Here is a 26,292-nt window from a genome sequence, read left to right on the forward strand (position 1 = left end):
TATGCAGAAGGCTAAAGTCATCTTCAAAGACTAATGCTCTGTTTTCTATGTTCTAAACTTTAACATCAATATTCCAGTTCTAATACTCTCTGTGGTGAGGTTCTTTGCAGCTCTGACATTCTAAGTCTCTAAGCAGAGGAAATTACTACCTGAATTATCCAGATGGCTAGTTTTATCTTCCAGTTGTGAAGAATTAGAACAAAGTCCTTCTTGAGCATATCTAACTACAGAACAGACTCACTCCTACTTACATTCAATTCTTCCACTTTTAAGGTCTCTGATTTCTTTATTGCTGTTGCCTCCAGTTTTCTATGTCATTTGCTTCTCTAGTTTTTTTTTTATTCATTCCTTTCATTGATCCTCTTGAATCTTCATATTCCTTGAATTCAGATCCAAGTCTCTGCTTGGATAACCAGAATGCTTATATTTAGTGTCATAAGATCCTAAATGGGTTTTACTGTTTTAATGTCATGTTCTCTGGACAATTTATTTTTCCACATTGGAAATAAATCTGTTTGACTTATTTTTTCATTAGTCTAACATGACCATATTGTCAGAAAGAGTAAGATTGATCAACTCAATTGCTTCCCTTCTTGAGGAAGTCTTCCCTCATCTCTCTGAGGCCTGAAATGACCTCTCCATTCCCTGAATTCCCATTGTACTTAGTCTTCTACTTGGAAAGAGTTTAGGGTGGAACAGTAAGCAATGTGAATGAGTCAATGAAGAACTACACAGGACTGCGGGCTGTGTCATTGCCAAAGAGAAGGCAGCCAACATGGACTGTCTGACCTGGCTGCAAAGAAGAGGTGGGGATCCAGGGAACTCTTTTTCTGCTTCATTTTCCCAAATGCAGCATTGTACAGCAGGAAAATGTCAGGAGCAAGCTTGGCAATGAGTGTAGGCTTAGAAGACGTGGGTTTAAACCCAAGGTCCATCCTATGCTTCCTGTGTAGCTGAGTGGTTGTAGACAAGAAGTCTTTGTTTCCCCTCCTGTCAAATAGTTATCATCACAGTTAAACTTCAATCTTTATGGGATGCTTGTGAGGAAAGCACTTTGTAACCCACAAAGCTCTAGTGATAGACAAGCCATTATTGTTGTTGAAACTGCAAGAGTGATATTAATGATTTTATTTTTTTGATGTAAAAATCTTTGTATCTTTCCTACTGAAAAGCTGATCATAATTCATGTTTCTCTCCCATTTTAAACTTTATAATACAACTTTCCCACCAATAGACTTGTGAGGTAAGTCATACAGTTTGAACCTATTAAACTTCAAACGGAATCAAGACTTTTAGGACTCCTTGTGTGATGATCAACATAAAGGGGCCATAAAGAATAAGATTACTTCAAAATCAGAGCACCAATAAGTTGGAGGAATATATATTAATAAGGAATATATCATCATGTTTTGAAAAGTGCTGTACATATTATCATATCATTTGATCTTCATAACAATATTGTGAGATAGGTATTTATTTCTTTTTACTGATGAAGAAACTAAGCCAGACAGAGGTTAAGTAATTTACCCAGGGTACCTCACCTAAGCCAATTCAGGATTCAAACTCATGTTGTTGTTGTTTTTTCCTTTAGTATCTTATTTTCCCCCAATTACACATAAAAATAAATTTTAACATTCTCTTTTAAAACTTTTGAGTTCCTGATTATCTCCCTTTCTCTCCCCCACAACATTGAGAATACAAGCAATTCAGTATTGGTTATATATGTGTAGTCATGCAAAACATTCCCATAATAGTCATGTTGTAAATGAAAACATAAATAAGCCTCGAGAGGCTTTCAAAAAGTATGCTCCAATCTGCCTTCAGATACCATCAGTTCTTTCTCTGGGTATGGATAGCATTTTTCTTAAGTCTTTCATAATTATCTTGGATAATTGTATTGCTGAGGATATCTATGTCATTCACAGCTAATCATCTTACATCCTAATTATCACAGCATTATCTTACAACATCTCTATTACTTTGTACATAATACATTCTACTTTGTATCAGCTCATGGAAGTTTTTCCAGGTTTTTCTGAAAGCATTCTTCTCATCATTTCTTATGACATAATAGTATTTTACCGTAATCATATACCACAAATTTATTCAACCACCTCCCAATTAATGGACATCCCCTCAATTTTCCATATATGAACAAAAATCCCTGCTACAACATGGTTGTAGTAAGGTTGCTACAGTTGGAAGGTTTTCCTCACCACAAGACTAAATATAATTTTGACACAATGTTCCTAATTGTTACCTTTGGGACTAAAAGAAAAAAAATCTAATATCTTCATATGATATTGTTTCCAAATGTCTGAAGGCAACTATCAGGTTCCTCCCAAATCTTCTCTTCCACAATACCCCAACATCTCCATTTTCCCAACCAATATTCACATGGCATAGACTCACCATCTTGGTTCCATTCCTCTGGATGCTCTGTGGCTTATCAATATCCTTCCTAAAATGGAAAATCCAGAATTAAATACAATAGTCCAGATGTAATCTGACCACCAAAGAATACACAAGAACAAATAGCTTCCTAAACCTAGGCACTCTGCCTCTCTGAATGAAATCAAAACTTCATAGCTTTTTGGGTTATCATATAGCAAAATGGAAACTGACCTGTGTACTACTGATCAATCACAAATGGTGAAATGTATCTAAAGGTCTTCCAAAACTTAAAGTCACTATTTAAATACTTACCAACTATAATTAATGGGGTCAAGAAGACCTGAGTTCAAATCCACTCCATTTTTCATCTGCTGCCCTACCTGTTTTCAATTCTACCCAACAAGATGCCCCTTCCAAGATAAACTTATTTCTTCCAAATTCACGGCTATGCTGCTCATTCAAGCCTTGTTTGACACCATCACTCTCAATCTCTTCTCTCCTTTGACTGGAGGACTGGAGTATAGAGTACCAAACTCCTCCCAATGACTTCCTTTAGAGAGGGCAGAATCTGGACAACTCACTCTATTTTCCATGTGCTGTTCTGCATGGTTTCAATTCCACAGAACAAGAAGTCCCCTCCTAGATAGCCCTTGTTGTCCCTTTCCAACCCTCTTTCCTACTGCCTTTGAAATGAAAGCTCCTTGAGGTCAGGGACTAGCTTTCTTTTACTTAATTGTATCCCTAGCACTTAAGTACCTAAGACACAGTAGGTTCTTAATACATATTTATTGGATATTGGAAACCCTGCCTCAGTTGCTTGCTATTTGTGGGATTCTGGGGAAATCACTTAACTTCTGTCTGCCTCAATATAGTGGGAATAATTATAGCACCTAATCCACCGGGTTATTGTGAGGAGAAAATGAAATATTTATAAAGCACTTTGAAAAATCTTAAAGTGCTCTACAATACACACACACAAGCTAGATGATGATGATGATGTTATTGTCAGTATCAAGATTTGAACCTATATTTTCTAGCTCCAAAGCTAGTGTTCTTTCTGCTTTATTATGCTTTGCAGGGTCAAAAATGTCCTGGAGACTCTGTGTTAATTTTAAGCATGTCGAGTTAGAATGAGAGGGGTTTTGCAAGTCTCTGCCTGAACAAATATTTCATTCATATCCTAGCAGCCTGCTCAGGCCTGCTTAGTGTCTGAAATTCTATATGCAATCACTTGTTCAAGGTAGTGTGTGCTACAACATATAGAGATCTAGCCTCCAATACAAGAAGACCTGGGTTCAGTGCCTATCTCTGGCATGTTCTGGTATTATTTTGCAACTCTCTGAGACTATCAATTGAAGAGAAAGTGCTAATCCGCATAGATACAAGGGATGAAAATTCCCCAAACTATTGAAATCCCAGGTCAGATCCCTATTCCTTTCCTAGTCACTTCTCTGGGTGAAGGCAAGGTTTTTGTTAAAATGCAATTGGATCATTTAGGGTTATTTATGTTGATAACTCCATCAAATACTCTGACTTCCCAGCTCTTGAATATCTCCAGACCCTATTACTCATTCTTCCATTATACCTCAGCTATTCATAGAAATGTTCAGACCTTGAATCTCACCATTACCTTCAAGCATTTCATTTCCTTGATCAAAAACTCTGACATTCTTCTATCTGACCATAACTTCCTATCATATGCCTCACTGCTCTTAAAATTAATTTTTTTTCTTGACTTCCAAGCCCTCCACCCTTTAGTATTTTCAGGTGATTCATTATTCTTGTTTTGAGTCTTCTTTCTTCCTTCCAATTTTGACCCTATAGCAGGAATTCTCTACATGAAGTCACTGAATTTAAATTAAAAAAAAATTAAAAACTGAATTTCAGTATAATTGGCTTTCTTTGTCATCCTGGATATTTTGTTTATTTTTAAAGATTTGGAGGAGTTCACTGGCCTCATCAATATGCAGCTTGATACAAAAAAAGTTAGAAATCCCAATCTAAGACAAAACAGATAATCTTGAATGAGGAGAATATGGTTCTAAAATAAAGATGAGCTAGAATCAGAGCAACGTAGCCTAATACAGCATGACTATGACAAGATGTAGTCAAAACACTCCGTCTAGTACTAATTCTGCCATTTAACAGTTTTTTGACCATGAGTATATCACTTCAATTTTCTGAACTTCAGTTTCTTCTTCTGAAAAATGGGCATACTGCTTGAACTGTCTCATATTATAGCTCAAATGTAAAATGTATAAAATTTCTTTAATATTTCAAAGATGTGTAATTTCATTGGGTTGTCACAGGGCTTTATAGTCTCTTGTATTTTGAGAAACACACTATTAATGCTTATAATCATAACTGGAGTGATTATCATAGAGGAAAGAAATTCTTGGTCACAACAACTCTTAAAGACAAAGATATAGATATATCTATAAGATATAGACAGATTGCAATCTGTGTTAATGGAAGAAATGCCCACATAGAGAAAATCACAGATATTAGAAATATTGGACTATTGCTGCATTTGTAGCTTATAAACATCAGTTGCATGAATTGATATGTATAAATTATAACCATACTCATAGTTCTGACAATCCTGATCTCCAGCTGCCAGTCCCATCCATTTCCAAACTGCTTGGCATTTATTTTGTAGATCTAGTTAGTCTAGATATTTATATATTATTGTTTCCTTTAGCCATACGGAAGATTTCTGAAGGCAGGGACTGTTTCACTTTTGATTTTGTCCTCCATGATTATTGTAGTACCCAGGTTATAATAGGTACTCTGTAAATGCTTATTGATTAATGGACATATATCTTAAAATCTACAAAGATAGATATTTTTGCCAAATAAGCTGGTATTTGATAGATATTTGTGCTAAATAACCCTATGAGGTAAGTGAGACAAGGATTATCATTCCAATAATGGATAATAATGTTCAGAGAGTTAAGTATTTTGCCCATAATCGCAAAGCTAACAAATATCAAAGTCAATATTTTAACTTCATCCAAGGTTAGGATAGTTCATTGCCCCACACTGCAAAAATCTGTTCTACTGCTGCATTACTCCACACTGCAAGTTTACCAACACTAGAAATCATAGAAATTATCATTTCCTATTTTTCCATTTAAGAGTGAGATTATTTCTCTCTTAAAATCTTCCTGTCTACCTAATGAGCAAAACAAAACCACCCTGGAATTGTGCTTATGTATGCTGATACTACTTTATGGCATCAGGATTTGTGGCTATGCTATTTATTATGGAGATCATGAGTCATCTATCTCTGCATTACAGAGCTCACTTAATTTGACTCATTCATTTAAGTCCTAGGCTTTAAATAATCTCCTCATCTTCTATTTGTATTGCTGTTCACAGGTCACCTAAGGCAGTTCCCATTAAATATTCTTTCTTGAGGATGGATACTTTTTTGGTACTCCAAAAGAAATGATCAGATCTGCTCCTCCATCAATTTGATTTTAAAAGAAGGATCAACTGCTTCTGATGATGATGTACCATCTATTTTTTCAATGCTACTTATTAATAAAGACCTTTAGATTACATTGCTGGGTCTTAGTGGTATTTCATAGCAAAACCAGAAGTCAGTCATTGTTGAGAATAGTAGATCCATTTATTTTTCAAGTTTAAGGGAAAGTTTAAAGATACCTAAAAGAAAGGTAGAGGGAACAAGATAAAGGCAGTAAAGCAGCATGTACCTCCCAACAAGATGGGGTACCTTCAACTCTACACATTAGGGGTAGGACTGATACTTCCAAAACAAGGAAGACATTCTCCCACAGATGTTGCCGTATTTGTTCTATGAGTATTATGGTTTTCATGAGGAGGAAATAGATGATGGTATTGAGAGAGTCTGCTCCTAAGACTTGATGAATCATTAAATTAAACTTTCACTCAGTTTTCTAGGTCCATCTTTAACTTGTGCATAAGGGTAATTCAGGAATTAGGGCAGTTTAGCTATTCTATAAAAAGAAGTGAGGTTTGACTCGGGTGACTCTCAATAGTTCCCACCAATGAAATCACATGCAAGAAGGTCTCAAACATCTAGGAAACTTGGGAGATTCTCAAGCATGAAAAATCCCATAAATGGAGTGGGGTAAATGAATGGTTCCAGAGAAGGCATTATTTATTGTCTATACTTGATGTCTTTTCCAGCATTAAATACTGTACTCTGCATACAATTGTATCATAGGGTCTTACACCTGGAGCTGGAAAGAGCCTCATCCAATGTTCTTATTTTATAAATGATGGAACTCGGGTTCAAGATAGTTACAAAACTTACATGAGGTCACGCAAGTATTAAGTGACAAAAACAGTACTTGAACCCAGGTCTTTGGCCTTCACATCTACCTCCCCTTTCCAGAATAACATTGTTCCTGTACCCTAAGCAAAAGCTTAATAGTAACTAAATTACGAACCGACATCTTTTTCTTGGGGAAAAAAGGAGAATCTAGTGAACTGAAGCAGTAAGAACACTGCAGAACATTTTCCCAATGACTGAATCAGAGAAAGACAAAGATGTTCCAATATTCTCTGAATCTCTCTGAATCATAGGACATTCAATTCTATCCTCGGGTTTTCAATACAATCTTGTCTCCATTTATTGCAATCTACTCAGCTACAATAGCTGAGGCTTTAGAGAGCTGTTTGGGGGTATTTTATAATGTCCTGACCTTTGCTGAAGCAATTACATCTTGAATTTGTTTCCTTTGCAGCATGAGGTGACTCACATATGCAGCTCTCTGGTTAAGCTTGAGGAAGCAGAAAAATCAACACATTTACCTTTTCAGTTCCTTTTCCTCATCTAATGGGAACTGCAGTCCTTAAGGAGATACTTAGTAAAGAATTAATAGGGAATACTGAAAAAAAAATAATAGACTATGAAAAGAATTATGTTGCCTAGGTTCCAAGCCTAGTTCTGTCTAATTTCTCATTATTCACCTTAGTAGAATCTTCTTTTTACTCAAACCAAACAGCTAGCTATTCCCTGAACTCAGCCACATCTGTTAATTTGCATGAGCTATCCCTCCATCCCCATGTCTCCTCATCTCTGTCTCATATTATCCTGATTTTATTTCAAGGTCCAGCACAGATGCCATATCTGACATAAAATGTTGCTCAATATCTCTAGTAATTAGTACTGAGTAATTAATTCAATTTGTCCAACATTTATTGTGAACTTACAATATACAAGGCACTGAGTTAGGTGAAGGAAAAAGAAAGATAAAAGCTGTACATTGCCCCCCTCCAAAGAGCTTATATTTTTTCGGAGGAAACAAATATATGCAAACAAAACTGAGATACTCTCTAAAAGTTCCTTCCAACTTTAACATTCTATACTCTCTTTCCTTTCCATTCTCACATTCTGTGTTTATTTTAGTTCTGATATCCTATAATTCTATTTTAAAAACATTAACAACAACACACCAAAAAAACTCAGATTTTCCATTAAGTGTAATACAAGGTCAAATCTATTTGTTTTCCAGTCTTTGAGCACACAAACTCTCTTCTCTTTTTATTATCCAAAGCATGAAGGAATACTTGAAGTATTAAGATATTTTTATCTGAGATTTAAATAGGTTTTCATCAATTTGTAAAAAGTACTCAATGATTCTACCATACGACTCCTGAAAAAGAAGTCCATGTCAATAGTATGGCCATGCTATAAATAAACAGAATTGGTATACTGTGTTCTTGAGGATGAATGTTAAATGAAGATACAGGCCCCAGCTGGGTGACTTGCAAATGAAAGTAATTTATGATAATAGTTCTAGTGAAAGTTGTCTTTAAATGGATCCATGCTTTTCCATTAACATCAGCACTTAGCACAATGATTTGCATATAACTAGGTGATATAGTGGATGGAGTTCTAAGCCTACAGTCAGGAAGATTCATATGACTGAGTTCAAATCCTACCTCAGACAATTATTTTCATATATTATATATAACCCTGTTTGTCTCTATCTATAAAAGAAAATGGCAAACCTTTCCAGTATCTTTGCCAAGAAAACTCCAAATGGGGTCACAGAAAATCAGGCATGACTGAACAACAAAAATAAAATACTTGATAAATGAGTTTTCATTCTTTCACTCAATGATTCTTCTTCTTTCAGGAAAAGGTCTATGGAGAGTTTCTTTTAGTACCTCAGCAGTCTTATAATGCTGGTACTCCCTATAGTGATGTAGACCCATAATCTGGGTCTATGTAGAGGGCTGAAGATAGTGGGGGAACTCTGGGTAAGTTATAAGACCCTTCAGCCCAGAGGAAACCCTGCTGATAATATCTGGTTTGGTTCCCCATTTCCCTTGGTGTTCACACCTTTTTCTGAGAAGTTAAGGAGGGCATGACCACTCGTGTTCTACTTGAAGCAAGGATACTTACAGCAGGGTGTTTACTTAGTGTGATTGATGAGATAATGGTTCTCTAGTTCACATATACTTAGTACTTAGTGTGATATAATGGTTCTACAGTTGGCACATGCTCAGTGTGCTGTAGTGATGTAATTGTCCTAAGGTATTTAAGGGCTGAGAGGATTTGAAGTAAGCAGATTCCAGTGTGTGAGAGCTGGAGCTCAGACTACAGACTACAGAGAGATCCTCCAGAAAGCTAGCCCAGACACTATAGATCTGTCCAATCTATGTAGTACTATGTCTTCCCATAAACCATCCATAGGGGGTTCATTTTATATATTGAGGTCTTCTTCCACATTGTATCTGTACTTCTAGAACATGTGCCTGAGTAATCATTCATAATTACTAAGTAACTAGCCTATCTTTTTGGCGGTCATATTTCTTTCTGATGCTTTACTTTATGCCAGAAGTGTTAGCGGCCTGTATACTACCATAACATTCCTGAATATGACCTGAAACAGATTAAAATGTAATTAGGAACTATTTAGCTAAATAAATAAAAATATAATGGAACATAATATTAATGTGTTTATTTAAGTCAATTTACAGTTTGCAGGGATCCCCATATGTTGAGTAATGATCCCCATTTATATTTGTATGACACCACTGTTTTATGATATTTATAGAATTTCTCATTGATAATGTGATTTTGCCAGTTCAGATCTACCATGTACTTCTTCTTTGCCCAATAGGTTACCCTTAACTAGACCTTCCTGTCAAGGAAGCTGCATTCTCCATACACTACTTTCTCTAGGGTTGAGTCACACCCACCCTCAAGATTATATCCATCTTTATACTACTCAGAACTTTCCAGAATGAAGCTTATGATGAGCTAGAATGATTTTATAAATTCTTTCCTTAACGATAAGTTAGAAATTTCTGCTGATTTAGAAGGTATCACTCTAGTCATAGCTCACGGCTTGCATATCACATGCTACACAGTTGAATTGACTGCTTATTTATTTTCAGGTTGTTAATTATATGTAGAAAAGATCTGCTAATTCAGCTATAAAGAATGGAAGAAAGTTCTGCTATTTTCTATAAGAGCACTTTATTTGGAGTAAGATTTTGAATCTTGGCTCTCTCACTAATAGCTGTTTAACTTTGGGTCATTTTGTACAATCAAAGATTTAGAGCTGGAAGAGATCGTCTGGTTCTACTCCCTCATTTCATATATAACAAACTAAGGCTGAAAGGGGTTAGGTAACCTGCCAAAGATTACAAAGATAGCAAGTAGCAGAACCAGGATTGAAGCAAGATGATCTGAATTCAAATTCAGAATTCTTTCCACTCTCTCTGTCATGAAAGCTCCAGCAAGCTGATCCTCAGTTGTATCTTAAACCTATGATTCTTACCTTGAATCTGATATTTATTTTTATTTTCTCAATTTTTTTTATTTTCAGGAATATATAAATAGAATAGAATAATATATACCTTAATGATCTGTCATATACACATATGTAATTTGTGTGTAATATACACATGTATGATGTGTGCTCACATATGCAACATAAAAATACAATCCATGTAATATATACACATGTAATATACACATATATGTGTGCAGGTAAGAGTGTGCATATATATATATATATACATACACATACACACACACACACACATATATATATATATATATATATATATATATATATATATGTAAACATTTCTTTTGGATGTGTAGCCTATGGAGTAAAAATGGAAGAATGTCTATTGCATCATGACCAGTTGGGTTGAGTTTATTATGACAGTCAAAAAAGATGTGATCTCAAGCTACATTTAGAGTGAGATGGCTTGAGAAATATGGAAGTAATAGCACTCTTGCATTACTCTGATTATGCTACATTTGTAAAATTTTATTCTATTTATATTTTACAATGGGAATTGACAAGTAGATGTGTCCATAGAAAAGAACAGAATAAAGAAGGACTTTGAGACTATGCAATATGGGAACTGATTTGGGAAACTGGGGGTATTTAGCTCAGAGAAAAATGGAACATGATAGCTTCCTTTCATTTTTTTTTAATCTGAGAATAATTGAATTCAAATAAGATTAACATTTCCATATACAAAATAGAGCAGAAAAGAGTGAACATCAAATCTGGATTCTGAAAACTTTGCTTTTGAGAAAATATATACTAATTTCAACATGTTATTTTCTTTTTGTAATTGAATTTTATTTACAATTCCAAATTTTCTCCTTCCCCCAACTTTGTCTCCCACCAATTGAGAAGGCAAGAAATATGAACCAATTATAAATATGAAGTAATGAAAAACAAATTTCTCCATTAGTCATGTTCTGGGAGGGGGAACAAGAAAGAGAAAGAAAGAAAGAAAAACCTTAATCTTTAATCTTCTCTTTGTGTCTTCTGCTCTCTATGTAGAAATGGATAGTATTTTTCCTTATGAATCTTTTTGGAACTATAGTAGGTCACTGTGTTAATCAGTCATTAAGTCTTTCACAGTTATTTTTAAATATTGCCTTTCCTTTGCAGATTGTTCTCCTGGTTCTACTAATTTCATTTTGTGTCAGTTGATATATCTTACCAGGTTTTTCTGGAATTATCCTCTTCATTATTTTTTATAATACAATAATATTTCATAATATTCTATAATAATACTCTTGTTCAGTCATTCCTCAATTGATAGCCATTCCCTCAGTTTCCAACTCTTTGCCACCACAAAAAGAACTGCTATAAACATTTTATACATATAAGTCCTTTTTCCTTGATCACTTTAGGATGTAGACTTAGTAGCAGTACTGCTAGGTCAAAGGTACACACAGTCTAATAGCTTTTGGGCATAGTTCCAAATTACTTTCCAGATTATTTGACCCAGTTCACAGCTTTACCAACAGTGCACTAGCATATTTACTTTCCCATATTCCTTCTAGAATTTCTTCTTTTTCTATCATCTTAGCCAATCCTTTGGGTATGAGATAATACCTCTGATTTATTTCAATTTGCATTTCTTTTTATTAGTGATTTAGAATGTTTTATATGACTAATGATAGCTTTGATTTCTTTCTCTGAAAATTGTTCATACTCTTTGATTATTTGTCAGAGAATGACTCTTGTTCTTATGTATTTGATTCAGTTCCCTTTATGTATCAGCATGTTAATTTCAAAACTGTCCTGGTTGTGTTTCTTATTGATCTTTGTTCTGTTCTCCTCTAGATATTTAAAAATGTACTTCAATGATCCTACTTTCTTCTTTTTAAAGAAATGCGGTAACCTTATTGCTATTCCTCCCAATGGAAAAAGAAAAAAGAAAACATTTTTTAAAAATCACATATCTGTTATCAAACAAAACAAAGCTTTTCACCATTCTGCTTGTGCCTCTCTGGAAAGAAAACTGCATATCTCTATCTACATCTTGAGTTCATCACTTATTTTGCCAGGAAGTAGGCAATAAGTTATCAGCAATCTTTTGGAATTATGGTTAGTCATTGCAACCACATATTTTAAAGTTTTTTTTTCTTTTACAGTATTGTTGTTATTGTATACATTGTTCTTTAGATTTGGCTTGTTTCAATTTGCTTTCTTCAAATATTTTAAAAGTTCTAACTTAGAAGGATTAGATGTTCTCTCTTTAGCCTCAACTGGCAATAACCATACTTTTCACAAAGGTGAATTTAGATTTGTTGAAAAGGGAAAAACAACTTTGTGATAATAAAAGATTTCGTAAAATGTGATATATTTTCTCAAAGTGGGGTGGGATCCATTTCTTTGGATGTCATCAAGCAAAGACTGGATGATCATTAGTCAGATATGTTGCAATGGGAATTATTTTTCAGCTGGAATAGATGGCCACTGAGGTCCCTTTCAACTCTAAAGTTATGTGCTTCTGTAGTTCTGCAGGGTTGTAAATATAAATATTTATTCTCTCTCTCTCTCTCTCTCTCTCTCTCTCTCTCTCTCTCTCTCTCTCTCTCTCTCCTCTTCTCTTCCCTTTCCTTTCCCCCTTTCCCTGTCTTTCTTCTTCTGACCCTCCCTCTTCTCCTCCTCCCTCTCCCTGTCCTAGAAGCAACTATATAGATCATAGAGTTCAATATTTTCAGAGGAGGAAGTGAATTGAATTAAAAACAGAGCCCATGAAATAAAAACAGAGATTCAGATCTCCTGTTTCAAGTAAAGTGCCCTTTCTAATATTTCTCAATGTGTGCCTTCCCTATATATATATCTATGGAATAATATGTGTGATGGGGAATGGTATTGATGACTAAGATTTAACTGAGATGTTTGAAGATATAGACCTTATCCTCAAAGAATTAGGATCTGATTTCAGTAATAAAACAGGAAAACAAATAATTTTCAGTCAGAATGGGATAGATGCCATAATAAAGGTATAAATAAAGAGTTATGGAAGTTCAGAAAAGGGAAAATTCTTTTTTTGGGGGGGGTGTTGTTGCTGATGAGCTCAGGCAGGAGCAAGGCAAGGTGATATTTCTGTTTATTTTATCTATTTATTTTTGTCCAATGAAAAACATGTAAATAAAAGTTATCCCTAAAAGATAAACTTTAATTCTTTGGCATTTTCTGTCTGGTTTGTTTTGCAAATTGGGAGTTTGAAAAATCTAATGCTTTTAATCAAGTTGTGTGTGCTTTCAGTATCACCTTCAATTTTACAACCTTCAATAAAAGTTGGTATCCCCACTTCTCTATCCCCTCTACCTGTCTAAGGAGAGTAGTGGTGGCAGTATTTATTTAAAATAAATGAAGTAGGAAGAAAAATGCTATAAACCCAAAGGGAAACCATGTTTTTCACTAATTTAAATGAACTCACCAATATGTTGTTTCATCTTGCATAGCATTTGAGTTGCTTATGCCTTCTCCCACTCTCCTTTTTCTCTCTCCAACCTCTCTGAATTAAAGAATTGGAGAATTTCGGATATGCATGAGACCTTAGAGATCAGTTCTTTTCCCTCCCTTCCTCCCTCCTCCCCCCCTCTTTCCTTTTCTGTATTCTTTCTTTCCCCTCTCCCTTCTTCCAGCGCTCCCTCCATCACACCCTCTTTTCCCCCCTGGATTGTTGTCCCAACCAGGGAAGTGGGTTCTTTGCTGTGTAGCTTGCACTAGTTCTCTCTCTCAGTCTCTTCTGCGCATGAGTCACCGCTGGCCGCCTCAGTGAAGGTGTGACAATTTCTGGGGACCCAACTGGCTGAGGAAGACGCGCTCAGCACCCGCAGGCGGGTGAGCAGAGGTACGACTCTCTATTTCAATTGAGACATAGAGAGGAGAGAAAAGATTCAGCTCCAGAGATTACGAGATGGTTTAGATACCGGGAAGCAGTCGGTGTTCCAGTGGGTTCTGCTGAAGAAGATGATTCGGCCAATGGGTTCCAATACCCAGTGCGTAGAGAAGCACCTTTCAGCACCCTGGACAGCGTGCGCATTGCCTCCTCTTTCAGCTCCTAGAACCTAAACCGAGCTTGAGCTTCGCTCACTCAGACTCAAACCGCTTGCAGTCGTATCTCTTCCTGGCCATGGGACCCAGGGTAAGTCCGTAGAGCAATGGACTTGGCTGAAGCCCTCCTGGCGCTCCTTCTCGGCTCAGTCCTTGTCGTCTCGCTTCTGTCCAACCTGCTGGTGCTATTATGTTTTCTCTCCAGCTCCGAGCTCCGCCAGCAAGTGCCCGGGCTCTTCCTGGTCAATCTGTCTCTGTGCAACCTGCTGTTGACCGTCCTGAACATGCCCTTTACTCTTCTGGGTCTCCTGTGGCGCCAGCAGCCCGTGGGGGACTGCGCGTGCCAGGCGGCGGGCTTCTTGGAAACTTTGCTGGCGTCCAACGCCATGCTGAGCATGGCCGCGCTCAGCCTGGACAAGTGGGTGGCTGTGGTGTTCCCGTTGAGCTATGCGAGCAAGGTGCGTGGCCGCGATGCCGCGCTGCTGCTGGCCTACGCCTGGCTGCACTCGCTCGCCTTCCCGCTGGCCGCGCTCGCCTGCTCCTGGCTGGGCTACAGCGGCACCTACGCGTCCTGCACGCTGTACCTGCGGGTGGAGGCGGAGAGGAGGCGCTTTACCGCCTTCACGGTGGCTTTCCACGCCGCCAGCTTCGCGCTGTCTCTCGTGGTGCTCTGTTTCACCTACCTGAAGGTGCTGCGCGTGGCCCGCTTCCACTGCCGGAGGATCGACGTCATCACCATGCAGACCCTCGTTCTGCTGGTCGATATTCATCCCAGGTAACCGGCGGGGCTGAGGGGAGAAAGGGTCACGGATAAGACCCTACCCGTGAATCACCAAGCTCAGATCTCTTCCCCAAACCGGGGCTCAGTATTGACTTTTGTAAACTGAGAGGCTGGAATAAGTTGGGGATCTCTAAGATCTCCGACCGTTCTGACACTTTACTTTATCAAGGTCACACTCACAGACAAAAATGCTGTCTCTGGGCAAGCAGTCGGGAAGACTTCGATCTTTTATGTAGTCCAGTGAGCCCAAGTGTGTAGATCACAGTTTTCTCATTTGTAAAGTGGGAATAATAATTCATGCCTAGTCTAACTCTTCTGAGTGGAAATGGCTTCAACTCCCCTTCCTTATTTATTTATCTATCTGTTTATTTATTTATTCATTTATCTATCTATCTATCTGTTTATCTGCTTGCTCTCTTATTTGTTTGTTTGTTTGTTTATTTGTTTGCCTGGAGAGAGCAGGAAGGAGGACTCCCAGTTAGCGTTCAGGCGGGGCCACATTCAACAATGATGCTTACAGCCTTGTTGCATTCACAGACATGCACCCGCAGTCCAATAATTTCCTTTCAGCCCTCATTTTTGTGTACAAATGGTTGCCAGAAAATAAGTGGGTATCAGCCCAAGCTCTTACACACACTCATGAGTGTGTGTAAGTGGTGAGGTATGTGAGTGCGGGACTGTGTTTGTGATAGTGAATTTGTGTGTTTGAATGTGTGCGATGGATCTGTGGGTAAAGGTGAATTGTGTCTGTGAGCTTTTTTGTGTTACCGGAGGAGGGGGGGTGAGGGGGTGGGTCTGCGAGGGACGAATGAGTATGCATTTCCAAGAATCTGGATACCTTGTGTATGTGTATAAATGTATCTGTATTCATAAGTGTGTGAGCGTGACTTTATGCACACAAGAGAGCGTTTGTATATGTTTGAGCGTGAGTTTGTGTCCGTGTGTGTGTGTGTGTCTTTGAGCCTCGGTAGCCTATGCGCTAAGGGATAAATGCGCGAGCCATTCAGTGCCTACTCTCTGGCATCTCAGACTTCAGTACTTTTGTACAGATTGCAAGCGCCACCCTTGGGAACCTGGTTGACTCATTTGGTAATCTCAGGACCCCTAGCGTGGTACTCACGGAGGACCCCAGGGCCTGACTTTGTGGCGGATATCCTGGCTTTATCTTTCCCCTAGGCCCCCTCTCCTCCCCTTGCTTAATTCCCTAAAGGACTTCAGGAACAGAACTGCATGAAGTTACTGGGCAGCAAAGAGCAGGAGAGAATTATAAGTTTTCCTCCAGGGCTTACTACCTCCAAGCCTACTATGCTCTGCTCTCCAAATCCCCCACGCCCCGCCCCGATTCGGCATTTAATCGAAGAACTTTGCCCTTTGTCTTGCAGTGTGAGACAGCGCTGCCTTAATGAGCAGAAGCGGCGGAGGCAGAGGGCTACCAAGAAAATCAGCATCTTTATAGGCTCTTTCGTCCTCTGCTTTGCTCCTTACGTCATCACCAGGTGAGACTTTGCTGACTGCTTGCTGCCCTGGAAGTATGGCTCCGCTTCTGAGCTCTGAAACCTGGATGTAGTTCTCAGCCAGGAATGGCTGCCAGTCATGTAATGTTAAAGTTTCTTTCTAAGTGAACAAACTTGGAAGATAGCAAACACTGATTCGTAGAATGTTAGAGTTGGAAGGCAACAAAGAACACAGAATATTAGTCTGGAAGGTACTTTTAGAAACTAAACACAGAATCTCAGCTTTAAGGGACTCTAGAAAAGAGAGTTGGAATTGTAAGAGACCTCAGTACACATGACAGTGAATACTGTATACAGTATATTCAGGGACTTTAGGACACAAAACATAGACTGCAAAAGTTAGAAGAGATTTTAGAACAAAATCTATTAGAGGCTAGAGATCATTTAGTCTAATCCCCTTCATTAGTTAGATGAGAAAACTAAGTTCCAAAGACCAGAGAATTGTCCATCATCACTGTTCCCCTTTTATATGAGGAATTCAAAGCCCAGAGATCACTTGTGACAACAGTGAATGAAATGACTTGATTATGGTCATCACATAATGGACAGATTGACCAAACCTGAACAAGAATCACCTCAATATTATCTTCATTAGGGCTTGTCCAACTTCTGCCTGATGACCAGGGGTAGAATATGCAAGCTCCATTGCAGTTTTGGATAGATCTAATTGTTTAGAAGATTTTCCTAATATCAAATGGAGAGGTGTCAATAAACTTTCTACACATTATATCTAGTTCTAGAAAGGAATTTTTACTCAGAGATCTGTGGAGAGTTTTCAAAGGATCCACTAATTTGGATGAAAAAGAAATGTCTTTATGTCAATGTGTTTTATTTCTTTTGCAGTCACATGTATTTTATTTTAAGTGTTTAAAAACATTACTAAGAGAATGCATCCACAGACTTTGACCAAAGGAGTCCACTATCCTCAAAAGATTAAGAATATCCTGCAACAGAACAAATTTGTCTTCTACTTGACAGCTCACATTAAAATATTATATAAAAAAATAAGAATCATGGTCTCTCCTTTAGTTTTTTTCTTCTCAAGGTTTGTTCAACATCCTTAGCTGGGTCAAACCATACTTCAATGACATACTTTCCAAATGCTCTTATCATTCTTTGAATGCTTTTTTCACTTTGTCTAAGTCATTCTCTAAAAAAATGGGGTATTGAGAGCTAAACAAAATCCTCCATATGTGGTCTGACTAGATCAGAGGACATAAGGAATAGAGCCTTGATCATTGATTTCTTCTATTCTGCCTTGTGCTTTATTCCCTTGGGTACTGTAGGGAGATAAACAGAAAATAAAGAGAAAGTTTTCACCCTTCTTGAGTGGGTGAGTCCATTCTCCTCCCCTATTCTAAAGTAGGTCTCTATCTGAGGAGGATAAAATCAAAATGTTAACTAATCAATATTCTGCACATGAAGGACCTGTGAGTCATTTTTGGGCGTCTGTTAATTACCATATGCCACCAAGATACAGATCTGTGTTTCTGCTCATAGTGTGAGTCTGCAGCCTTTTCCACATGCAGCAGGAATGCAAAAAAAAAAAATCTTCTTTTTTGATTAATAGGAACAGAGCAAACTGTAATGTCCTTTTCTCATGGATGCTTGGGCAGAATCATATTATCTTTGTGCTCTAAACCTGTTTGAAATAATAAATAAGCTTTTTTATTGTTTTAATTCTTTATGTTCAATTCTTTTAAAATATGGTTATATATGGGGAAATATGACTAACATATTTATAATATATATAAGATAGGACAATAACATCCTAAAAAACACACTGTCATCTCCTTGAAAGCAGTTGTCTCAGAATTTTTGGTATTTATTGCAGTATTGCTGGCATTGCTCCAAAAATAATGACAATAGTTTACATTTGCATTGCATCTTTCCAGCTTGTAAGATATTTAATTGAAGCAAATAGTTTATTAACTTCCAAATCCATGAGGTAGGTAGTTCACTTATTATGACCCATTCTTCTTCATGAAGTGAAAGATTTGGAGGAAAGACATTTTGTCCAATGTAACAAAGCAAAGATTTAAATCTAGGGCTTCTCTGAGTTCAATTTAGAAGAACATTATTAAATTTGTATTTTAATTTTCTTTGTAGGAGTAAAAGAAAATCACTGCAGTGTGATTTTGACTAGGAATTGGCTCCTTATATCCTTCTGTAAATTTGTCCTTCTGCATTGACACATATGCATGCAAACACACACACACACACACACACACAGGCAGTGAACTTGTAAATTTGACCAGAAAAGATTTATTTTCAAAAATCCTGCAAGGTCAGCATAGTGCTAGCTGAGAGAACTTAGGGAAGCTGCTCAGCTTTGCTTGAAATTGAAGAATATCTTCTTTAGGGATTTTCCTAAATTCAACAAATGCTACTTTGAACATTAAAATTTCAAAAGCAATATCAGTCAGCATGATGAAGTGAGAAAGGCACTGGTTATGAAGTCAGAGGATCTAGCTCTACTACTTAGGACCTGTGTACTTTGGACCTGCCATTTCCTGTTTCTCAGGCTCAGTTTCCTTATTTGTTATATTAAAACTGAATATTTATATAGAAAGTTAGAGTTTTAAAAATACATTGTGCATTAGAGGAGCAGTTAGGTGATGCTAGGAAAACCTGAATTCAAATCACTTACTACTTGTGTGATTCTAGGCAAGTTACTTAATAATTATTTGCCTCGGTTCCTCATCTGTAAATGGAGACACACTACTAAGGGATATGTCAAACCATTCCAGTATCTTTGCCAAGAAAACCCTTGGCCCAGTCCATGGGTTACACAGAATTGGACACAACTGAATGACTGAAAAACAATATATGCTTTTACTCATTTAGTTTTCACAATTCTGAGAGGCAGTCAGTAAGAAAATTATTTTCCCCAACTTACAAGTGGGCAATTTGAACTTCAGAGTTGTGTTTCCTGATTTCAAGCCTAAGTGTCTTTCAAATATCCCATACTTAAAAAGACTAAATGATGTCTAAGATACCTTATGATGCTATAGCTTTTAAACTATGACATTGTTCCCATCATCCTCATAAGAGTAATAATAGACTAGCATTTATTATAGCAATTTAAGGTTGGCAAAGCACTATTACAAATATAATCAGAGTTGATCCTCACAACAACCCTAGGATACTATTTTTGTTCCCATTTTGCAGATGAGGAAGTGATTTGTCTAATTTCACAGAGCTAGTAAGTATATGAATCAGAATTTGAATTCAGATCTTCCTGACACTAGTTCCAGTATTCTACTGCCTAATCTAAGAATACACAAATATTTCTTCATTGAGCTAGAAGTCAGAAGTTGCTTTGTGGTTAGAGCACTGGGTCTGGGGTCAGGAAGACCTGACAGTAAATCCAGCCCCAGACCCTTACTAGCTGGGCAATGGTAGAGGAAGAGAAAGTGAGGAGAAAGTCACATAACTCCTGTTTGTCTCAGTTTCATCATCTGTAAAATAGAGATAATAATACTACCTGCATCTCTGGATTGTTGTGTGGATTAAATGATATAGAATTTATAATGTGCTTAGCACATAGTAGATACTATGTAAACTTTAGTTATTTCTATCTCCAGTTCTATCAAAAACTGGCCGTGTGATTTTAGACAACTCATTTCTTCTCCGAATTTCAGTTTTCTTATCTCTAAAATCTAGAGCTTTTGATGAAATAATTACCAAAGGTTTTTTTAAATTATAACTCTAAAACTCTGTTTCCTATTTGAAATTCTCTTCTAAGCTTAACATTCTGTATTTTACATTCTTAAATTCAATGTTCTAAGATCCCTTTCAGCTATAGCATTCTATGTTCTGTGTGCTAATAGTCTATGTCCTAAACATCCATTGTCATTTTATGAAATTCTGGGAGAATCATTCTAGGTATTTTCTACTGATTAAATGAGTAAAGTGCATAATTTTTGCGTTTTTCAACTTGAATTCTTTAAGGAGACTTTGATTTCTATTAAAATCTTATCCCTCACTGTGATTCCCATACCCTATGACAAGTCATGGCTCACCAAAATCCTCTCATCAGCTACAACTTACCAGTGTTCAACATTTTGAAAATGTCACAGATTTATAAATAATTATTCCTTAAAGACTTAAAAAAAAGGATTTGGCTGTATTAAGTTATGGAAATTACCAATTGGTTTCTCTGTGCGTAAGATGAAGATAATGATACTTACTTCCTACCTTAGCAAGAGGATGTTGTGTCTGTAAAGGCTTCATTAAGCTCCTTGGAGGGATGAATTTTTTTCCATGGTTATTATCATGCCTGATTTCTCTTTACTTCAAGCTGAGGAACTATTTTAAAAGCCAATTTCCATAGTTTGTGTATGTAGAACACAGAATGTGAGAGCTAAGAGGAATCTTAGTAGTGATTGAATTCAAGTCCTTCATTTTCCAGATGAAGAAACTGAGACCCAGTGAAAAGAGGCCATTTGCTCAAAATCACACAGTGATTTAGTAAGGGGATTAGGACTAGAAACTTTGTCTTTTGATTCTATTACTTATGGCTATATCAAGCCTTTATTGACACTCTACCTAATTCTGCCTATCTTGGGCAGTTAGCAGTCCTTTGAAATGGCTCCCAAATCACCAAAACTTCCATTTCTTCAACTCCTTGAGCAAAGAATCTTGATTGAGGAAGGAAATATGAGAAATCAGTTTATGTAAAGATATTCTAATAAGAATATTTTGGGTCAAGGAGATCTGGATGACAGTGTATAGTTTAGGGAGACTGGCTTATCTCTTCTCAGAACCTTTGTTGCCAATAATTTCTTCATATTTAAAATTACTAGCTTCCCAGGGGAAACTTTTGTGTCTGAGGTCCTATAATAAAAATAAATAAATAAATAAATATGACAACATTTTGCTGATATCATAAATGGAGTTTATATAGAAGTGATACTTGGGATGAGAAGAGGAGAGAAAAGGGGAGGATGATCATCTGTGAATGATATTATTCTCAGCAATACAATGTTCCAAGACAATGCTGAAAGAGTTATGATGAAAAATGCTATCCACACCCAGAAAAAGAAAATTAGATACCAATGCAGATTGAAGCATACTGGTTTTTTTTGTTTTGTTTTGTTTTGTTTTGTTTACTTTCTTTCTCTTAAGGATTTTTTTTTCATCTATGTTTTCTTTTACAACATGACTATTCTGGAAATGCTTTTCATGACTACACATGCATAATGTATATTGAATTACTTGCCTTCTTAATGAGGAGGTAGGGGGAGGAAGGAAGGGAGAGAATCTGGAACTCAAAGTTTTAAAAATGAACATAAAAATGTTTATATATAAAATACTAAAGAAAAAATAAAAAGAAAAAATATTCACAGCTCACATTTCTAGAAATCTTTTTGATTAATAAATTGCTTTCACCACAATTCTGTGAGATAAATTCGAATATTATCTTTATTTTATAGATGAGTAAATTGAGGCTCAGATTAATCTTCTGTCATAACAATACTAATTTGCAGATCTGGGACTTGAATTGGGTTCTTCTAGTGACTCAAGGATTGCTACTCTTGATCTAAGATATCTGGAGGTTGAACTCTTTAAATAAGTTTGATTATCATATTAGACTGTTCCATTTTTTTTTTTTTTTTTTTTTTTACAACAGGCTGGTGGAACTCCTTCCATTCATTACAATCAACAACTACTGGGGAGTAATAAGCAAGTGCCTCACCTACAGTAAGGCTGCCTTGGACCCTTTTGTGTATTCATTGCTGCGTCAACAATACAAGAAGGTGGTGATCAACATTGTCAACCGACTGCTGAGACGAGATTTATACCCATCATCTGGCTACAATAGCTCTCTTGACACAGAGAATGATTACTGCCTCCACCGGCCAAATTGAACTGCATTATTGGGGTTTAGGGACTGAGATTGGGCAGGTTTTTAACCATGCTGGCCATTTTTCAGCAAGCCTCCTGTTTATTGGGCTGATAGCTGTGAAGGGAACTTGGGTCACCTCAGAGTCAGAGAGTATCCCATGCTCTTTGGGGGCAGCATTGGTCTCAGTAGCACGACTTCAATCAAGACCAAGACAGGGAAAAGGGCAAAGGATAGGGATTTACTCTTTCCATCCCCACTTGCTGCTAAACTGGAATTTGGGGTTTTCCCTATAAGGTCTTAAGGGTCCGTGCTTCATTTTCTTATGTGATATATTGAGGGATCTTGGGTGAGTTGGGAAAGAATTGGTTTTGGAGTCAGGAGACCTAGACTAGAATAACAGCTTTGATACATGTTGCCTTGATCTTCATTCCTATGAGCTTCATCTTTTTCATCGACGGATGGAGAAAATTAGACTAGATGATCTCTATGATGCTTTTTAACTCTAGATCTTATAATGAATTAGAGGAATGCTATGGCAATGGGAAGGGAAGCCTGGCAAGAAGAACTGGAGAACATTCAGAATCCTTGCCTGTCCCTACTCCAGGGATGTCTCTGCCCTTCATCATTTGAATAACATGAAAGCATTATCATATTTAAGAGGCAAAATTATGGAGCAGAAAAGGAACTGCATTTGAGTTTAAAAAGCTAGGTACAAATCCCATCTTTACTGCTTACCACTTATGTGACCCTGGGAAAGTTCCTTTCCATCTATAAGTCTAACTCATTTTCCTCATCTGTAAAATGAGAGAGGTTAGACTTTATGGCCACTAAGGTCCTTTTAGCTCTTTATCTATGATTCAATTCAGTATACCTTCTTATCTCCTTTTCTCATCCTCCTTCCCTCACCAAAGAGTTTGGTTTAATCTATTGGTAAATTAGTAAATTTTAAATATACTTACTTTTACTTTGATACCACACTAGTCCAACATTTCCATTTGGAAGAGTAGTCTATAATGATCAAAGAAACCAGCAAGTTTAATGTTGATAACTTTGTCACCTTTTATTTCTGGATGAGTGATTAATGGTTCCATTTGGAATAAGGAAAAATTTATCACTACACACCATAAAAGCTAAGAATATAGTATGTTCTATAAAACAGAAAGATTATAGACAGGAACTTAACTTCCCTCCTCCATACCATGAGTAGAGTAAAAAAAAATTAACTTAAGCAAGCTTTGAAGCAATGACTTGATATTTTGATCTCCACTCTCAGCCTACCTTCCACCATAATCCCCCATTTGTAAAGTATCAATGGAATGAAATTCTGATTTGTCATCAAACTTCTAACATACCAAGATCCATTGATGAGGGGACATGGGAGAGAAGGGCTTGGAGTGCCAGATGTTTAAAAAATCATTCATTTGACAACATTCAAGTGTTGAATAATTATCCATAGCCTGATATAAAGATTATCAGGCAAATTTAAGATGCATTGGGATACTCCCATTTTTGCTCCTCTATAAATCACATGTCCAAGATAAGAACTAGAAAATCCAATCCTGGATTTTCAGTTATTCCCAAAGATTTGACTTTAAAATGCTCAAAGGCAATGTCCATCATTATGTACAAACTCATTTGGTGGACATTTGGGTTACCAACAGATTGCTCCTTGCTTGACCTACTTTAATAGGTTATCACCTAACTCATTCATCATTTGAATTTACTTTGATTTGTTTTCAAACCAATTTACATGTGTGGGTCCATTGCAAGTCAGTCAAATATCTTGTTGGGAGAAGTATGATGGGATGGATTAAACAGTGTTCAAGGAACAGGACAACCAGATTCTGATTCCAACTCTGCTGCTAATTAGCTGTGTAATCTCAAGCAAGTCTCTGTTTCTATAACCCTTGGTTTCCTGGTTGTTGTAACAAAGCACTGAATTAGACTCTAAGATTCAACCTTACTCCAACATTTTGTGATTCTGGCTTATATTCAATAAATGACACTGATTTTGATTGTGTTATTATAAATGCAAGTTATATTGACTAGGTATTCACTGATCTAAAAAAAAAAATAAAGCCCAAGCCCCAAATCCAATGGATCTAGCTTAAGTGGGTCACATTTGCAAAGTGGAAGGATATGAATTTTCACAAAAATTACTCTAAGAACCCAAGTTTGTGAATAAAAATACAAGTATTAGAATATATCTTGAGATTGTTTCCTCATTTTACAGATATGGAAACTGAAGTCAATTTTAGGGAAGTGATTCATTCTAGGCTACTCTGTTACAAGGTAGGAGGATTCACACCCAGGTCTCCTCATTTCAAATCCAGCATTTTTTCTACTGCAGGACTATGAAGCCTCCTTTATTAATGGAACCAGAACCTAGTTAGAGACTTAAAGTAGAATTTAATTTTTCAGTGATCCTTCCCCAATCCATAATGATGAAAACTTCTCCAGAAAGCTCTCCTACTGCTTTCTTTGCATGTGAGTCATGTACGCCTCAATGCAGTAAAAAATTATTCTGCTTATGTTAAATTGGAATGTGCTGTCCTGTTTTGTCCTTTTAGTAAGGTGTTTGTCCTTTGTACATCTGTGTAAATAGAATATTTGTTCAGGGGAAGCATTCATGTGAAAAAAAGATGTTGCCTATTTGTCACAGAATTTCCATCTATCCCACTGATACCTTAGGAAAAAAATTTCCAAGGAAGTCTGTCATCACTGTGAAAGATAGCAATCCTTCCTTGTGGAAGAATCCAAAAGATTTGTGTTTGTTTCAAGTGAAATTGTTTTTTTTTAATATGTATTTTGATACAGATTGGATTGTTTCATGGCCACTGGATATCAAACTCAGTGGATGGGACACTCATGCTGAAGTACTGATTTTTAGCCTTTCTTAGCTTAGATTTTTTTTTTGTTTGTTTGTTTATTTTATTTTATTTTTTTTTAGTGCTGTGGATATTGAGGAAAATATTTCACATGTCCTTTGGTGTATCATGAAGCTATGTGGTTTCCCAAATGATTTCTAAATCAATAAAAGTTTCATTTGCGTGTTTGCCATTTCTTTGGTTGAAAGTTAATCTAGCCATACATTGTATCTTCAGGTTCATTTATTGGTACAACAGAGAGTATAGATATATGTTCAAAGACTTTGGAAAAGGAGCATGACAATTCACATCTCTATGGGGCTTTGTACTTTGCAAAGTCATTTTCCTTACAATGGCCAATTAAGATAAGTGCTACTAAATCCTGATTAGTACAAATAATGAATCCTAAGAAGTGGTTGCATTATTTAAATGTGCACTGCACATTTTCCTGGACTAGAAGGAATTATTATGTAATTATAACTTTAAATTGTACAAATTTCCATTTTACACAGAATCAGAGGCACAGCTAGTTTAAGACCACTTGGCTAATAACTGGCAGAGATGAGATTTGAACCCAGGTTTTTCATGTTTAGCTACCAAGTTAAGTGTTTTGTTTTTTTTTTTTTTTCAATATGCCATATGCATTGTGATAGGTAAGAGCTTGAATTGAGTAATCAATCTAGATCTTTCCATCTCCACAATAATTTAGGTGATATCCCTAACCCCAACTAATGAACTTTCAAATGCATAGATATGCATTGAAGGCATAGAGAATGCTTGATATATAATAAATTTTGTTCTTTTCTTCACTTTTCTATTTCTTTCTTTTCTTTTTATCTTCCCTTCCTCCCTCCCTTCTCTTTTCTTGTAGGATTTAGTTTGTTGCACTCCATAGAACTAATTCATCAGGTAATTATTTAACTCTGATTTTTTTCGCTTTTTAATTTTTTTCTTTATTAAAACTTTTTATTGTTCAAAACATATGCATGGACAATTCTTCAACATTAGTCCTTGCAAAACCTTGTGTTCCAATCCCCCCCCCCCCCGT

The 26,292-nt window shown here is 36.6% G+C and overlaps 1 protein-coding gene and 1 pseudogene across 1 annotated transcript; one reads left to right on the forward strand and one right to left on the reverse strand.

Annotated features, from left to right (window-relative positions):
- Positions 1 to 935, reverse strand: part of LOC111721390 — a 45,545-nt pseudogene extending 44,610 nt beyond the window's left edge.
- Positions 936 to 13,854: 12,919 nt separating this feature from the next.
- GPR78 (G protein-coupled receptor 78) lies at positions 13,855 to 24,484 on the forward strand. Its single transcript, XM_003773415.4, has 3 exons — positions 13,855 to 15,006; positions 16,395 to 16,508; positions 22,162 to 24,484. Exons 1-3 carry the CDS (start codon positions 14,339 to 14,341, stop codon positions 22,397 to 22,399), a joined length of 1,020 nt encoding a protein of 339 aa, XP_003773463.1. The 5' UTR covers positions 13,855 to 14,338; the 3' UTR covers positions 22,400 to 24,484.
- The last annotated feature ends 1,808 nt before the right edge of the window (positions 24,485 to 26,292 follow it).

This window comes from Sarcophilus harrisii, chromosome 6, assembly GCF_902635505.1.
Source record: "Sarcophilus harrisii chromosome 6, mSarHar1.11, whole genome shotgun sequence".
NCBI classification, from domain to species: Eukaryota; Metazoa; Chordata; class Mammalia; order Dasyuromorphia; family Dasyuridae; genus Sarcophilus; species Sarcophilus harrisii.

What these genes read in the sequence shown, in the direction of transcription:
- GPR78 (XM_003773415.4), top strand. Translation starts at nt 14,339, where the DNA reads ATGGACTTGGCTGAAGCCCTCCTGGCGCTCCTTCTCGGCTCAGTCCTT. An exon ending in CTGGTCGATATTCATCCCAG is followed by an intron (nt 15,007 to 16,394) that starts GTAACCGGCGGG and finishes TTTGTCTTGCAG; the next exon opens with TGTGAGACAGCGCTGCCTTA. An exon ending in GCTCCTTACGTCATCACCAG is followed by an intron (nt 16,509 to 22,161) that starts GTGAGACTTTGC and finishes TTTTTACAACAG; the next exon opens with GCTGGTGGAACTCCTTCCAT.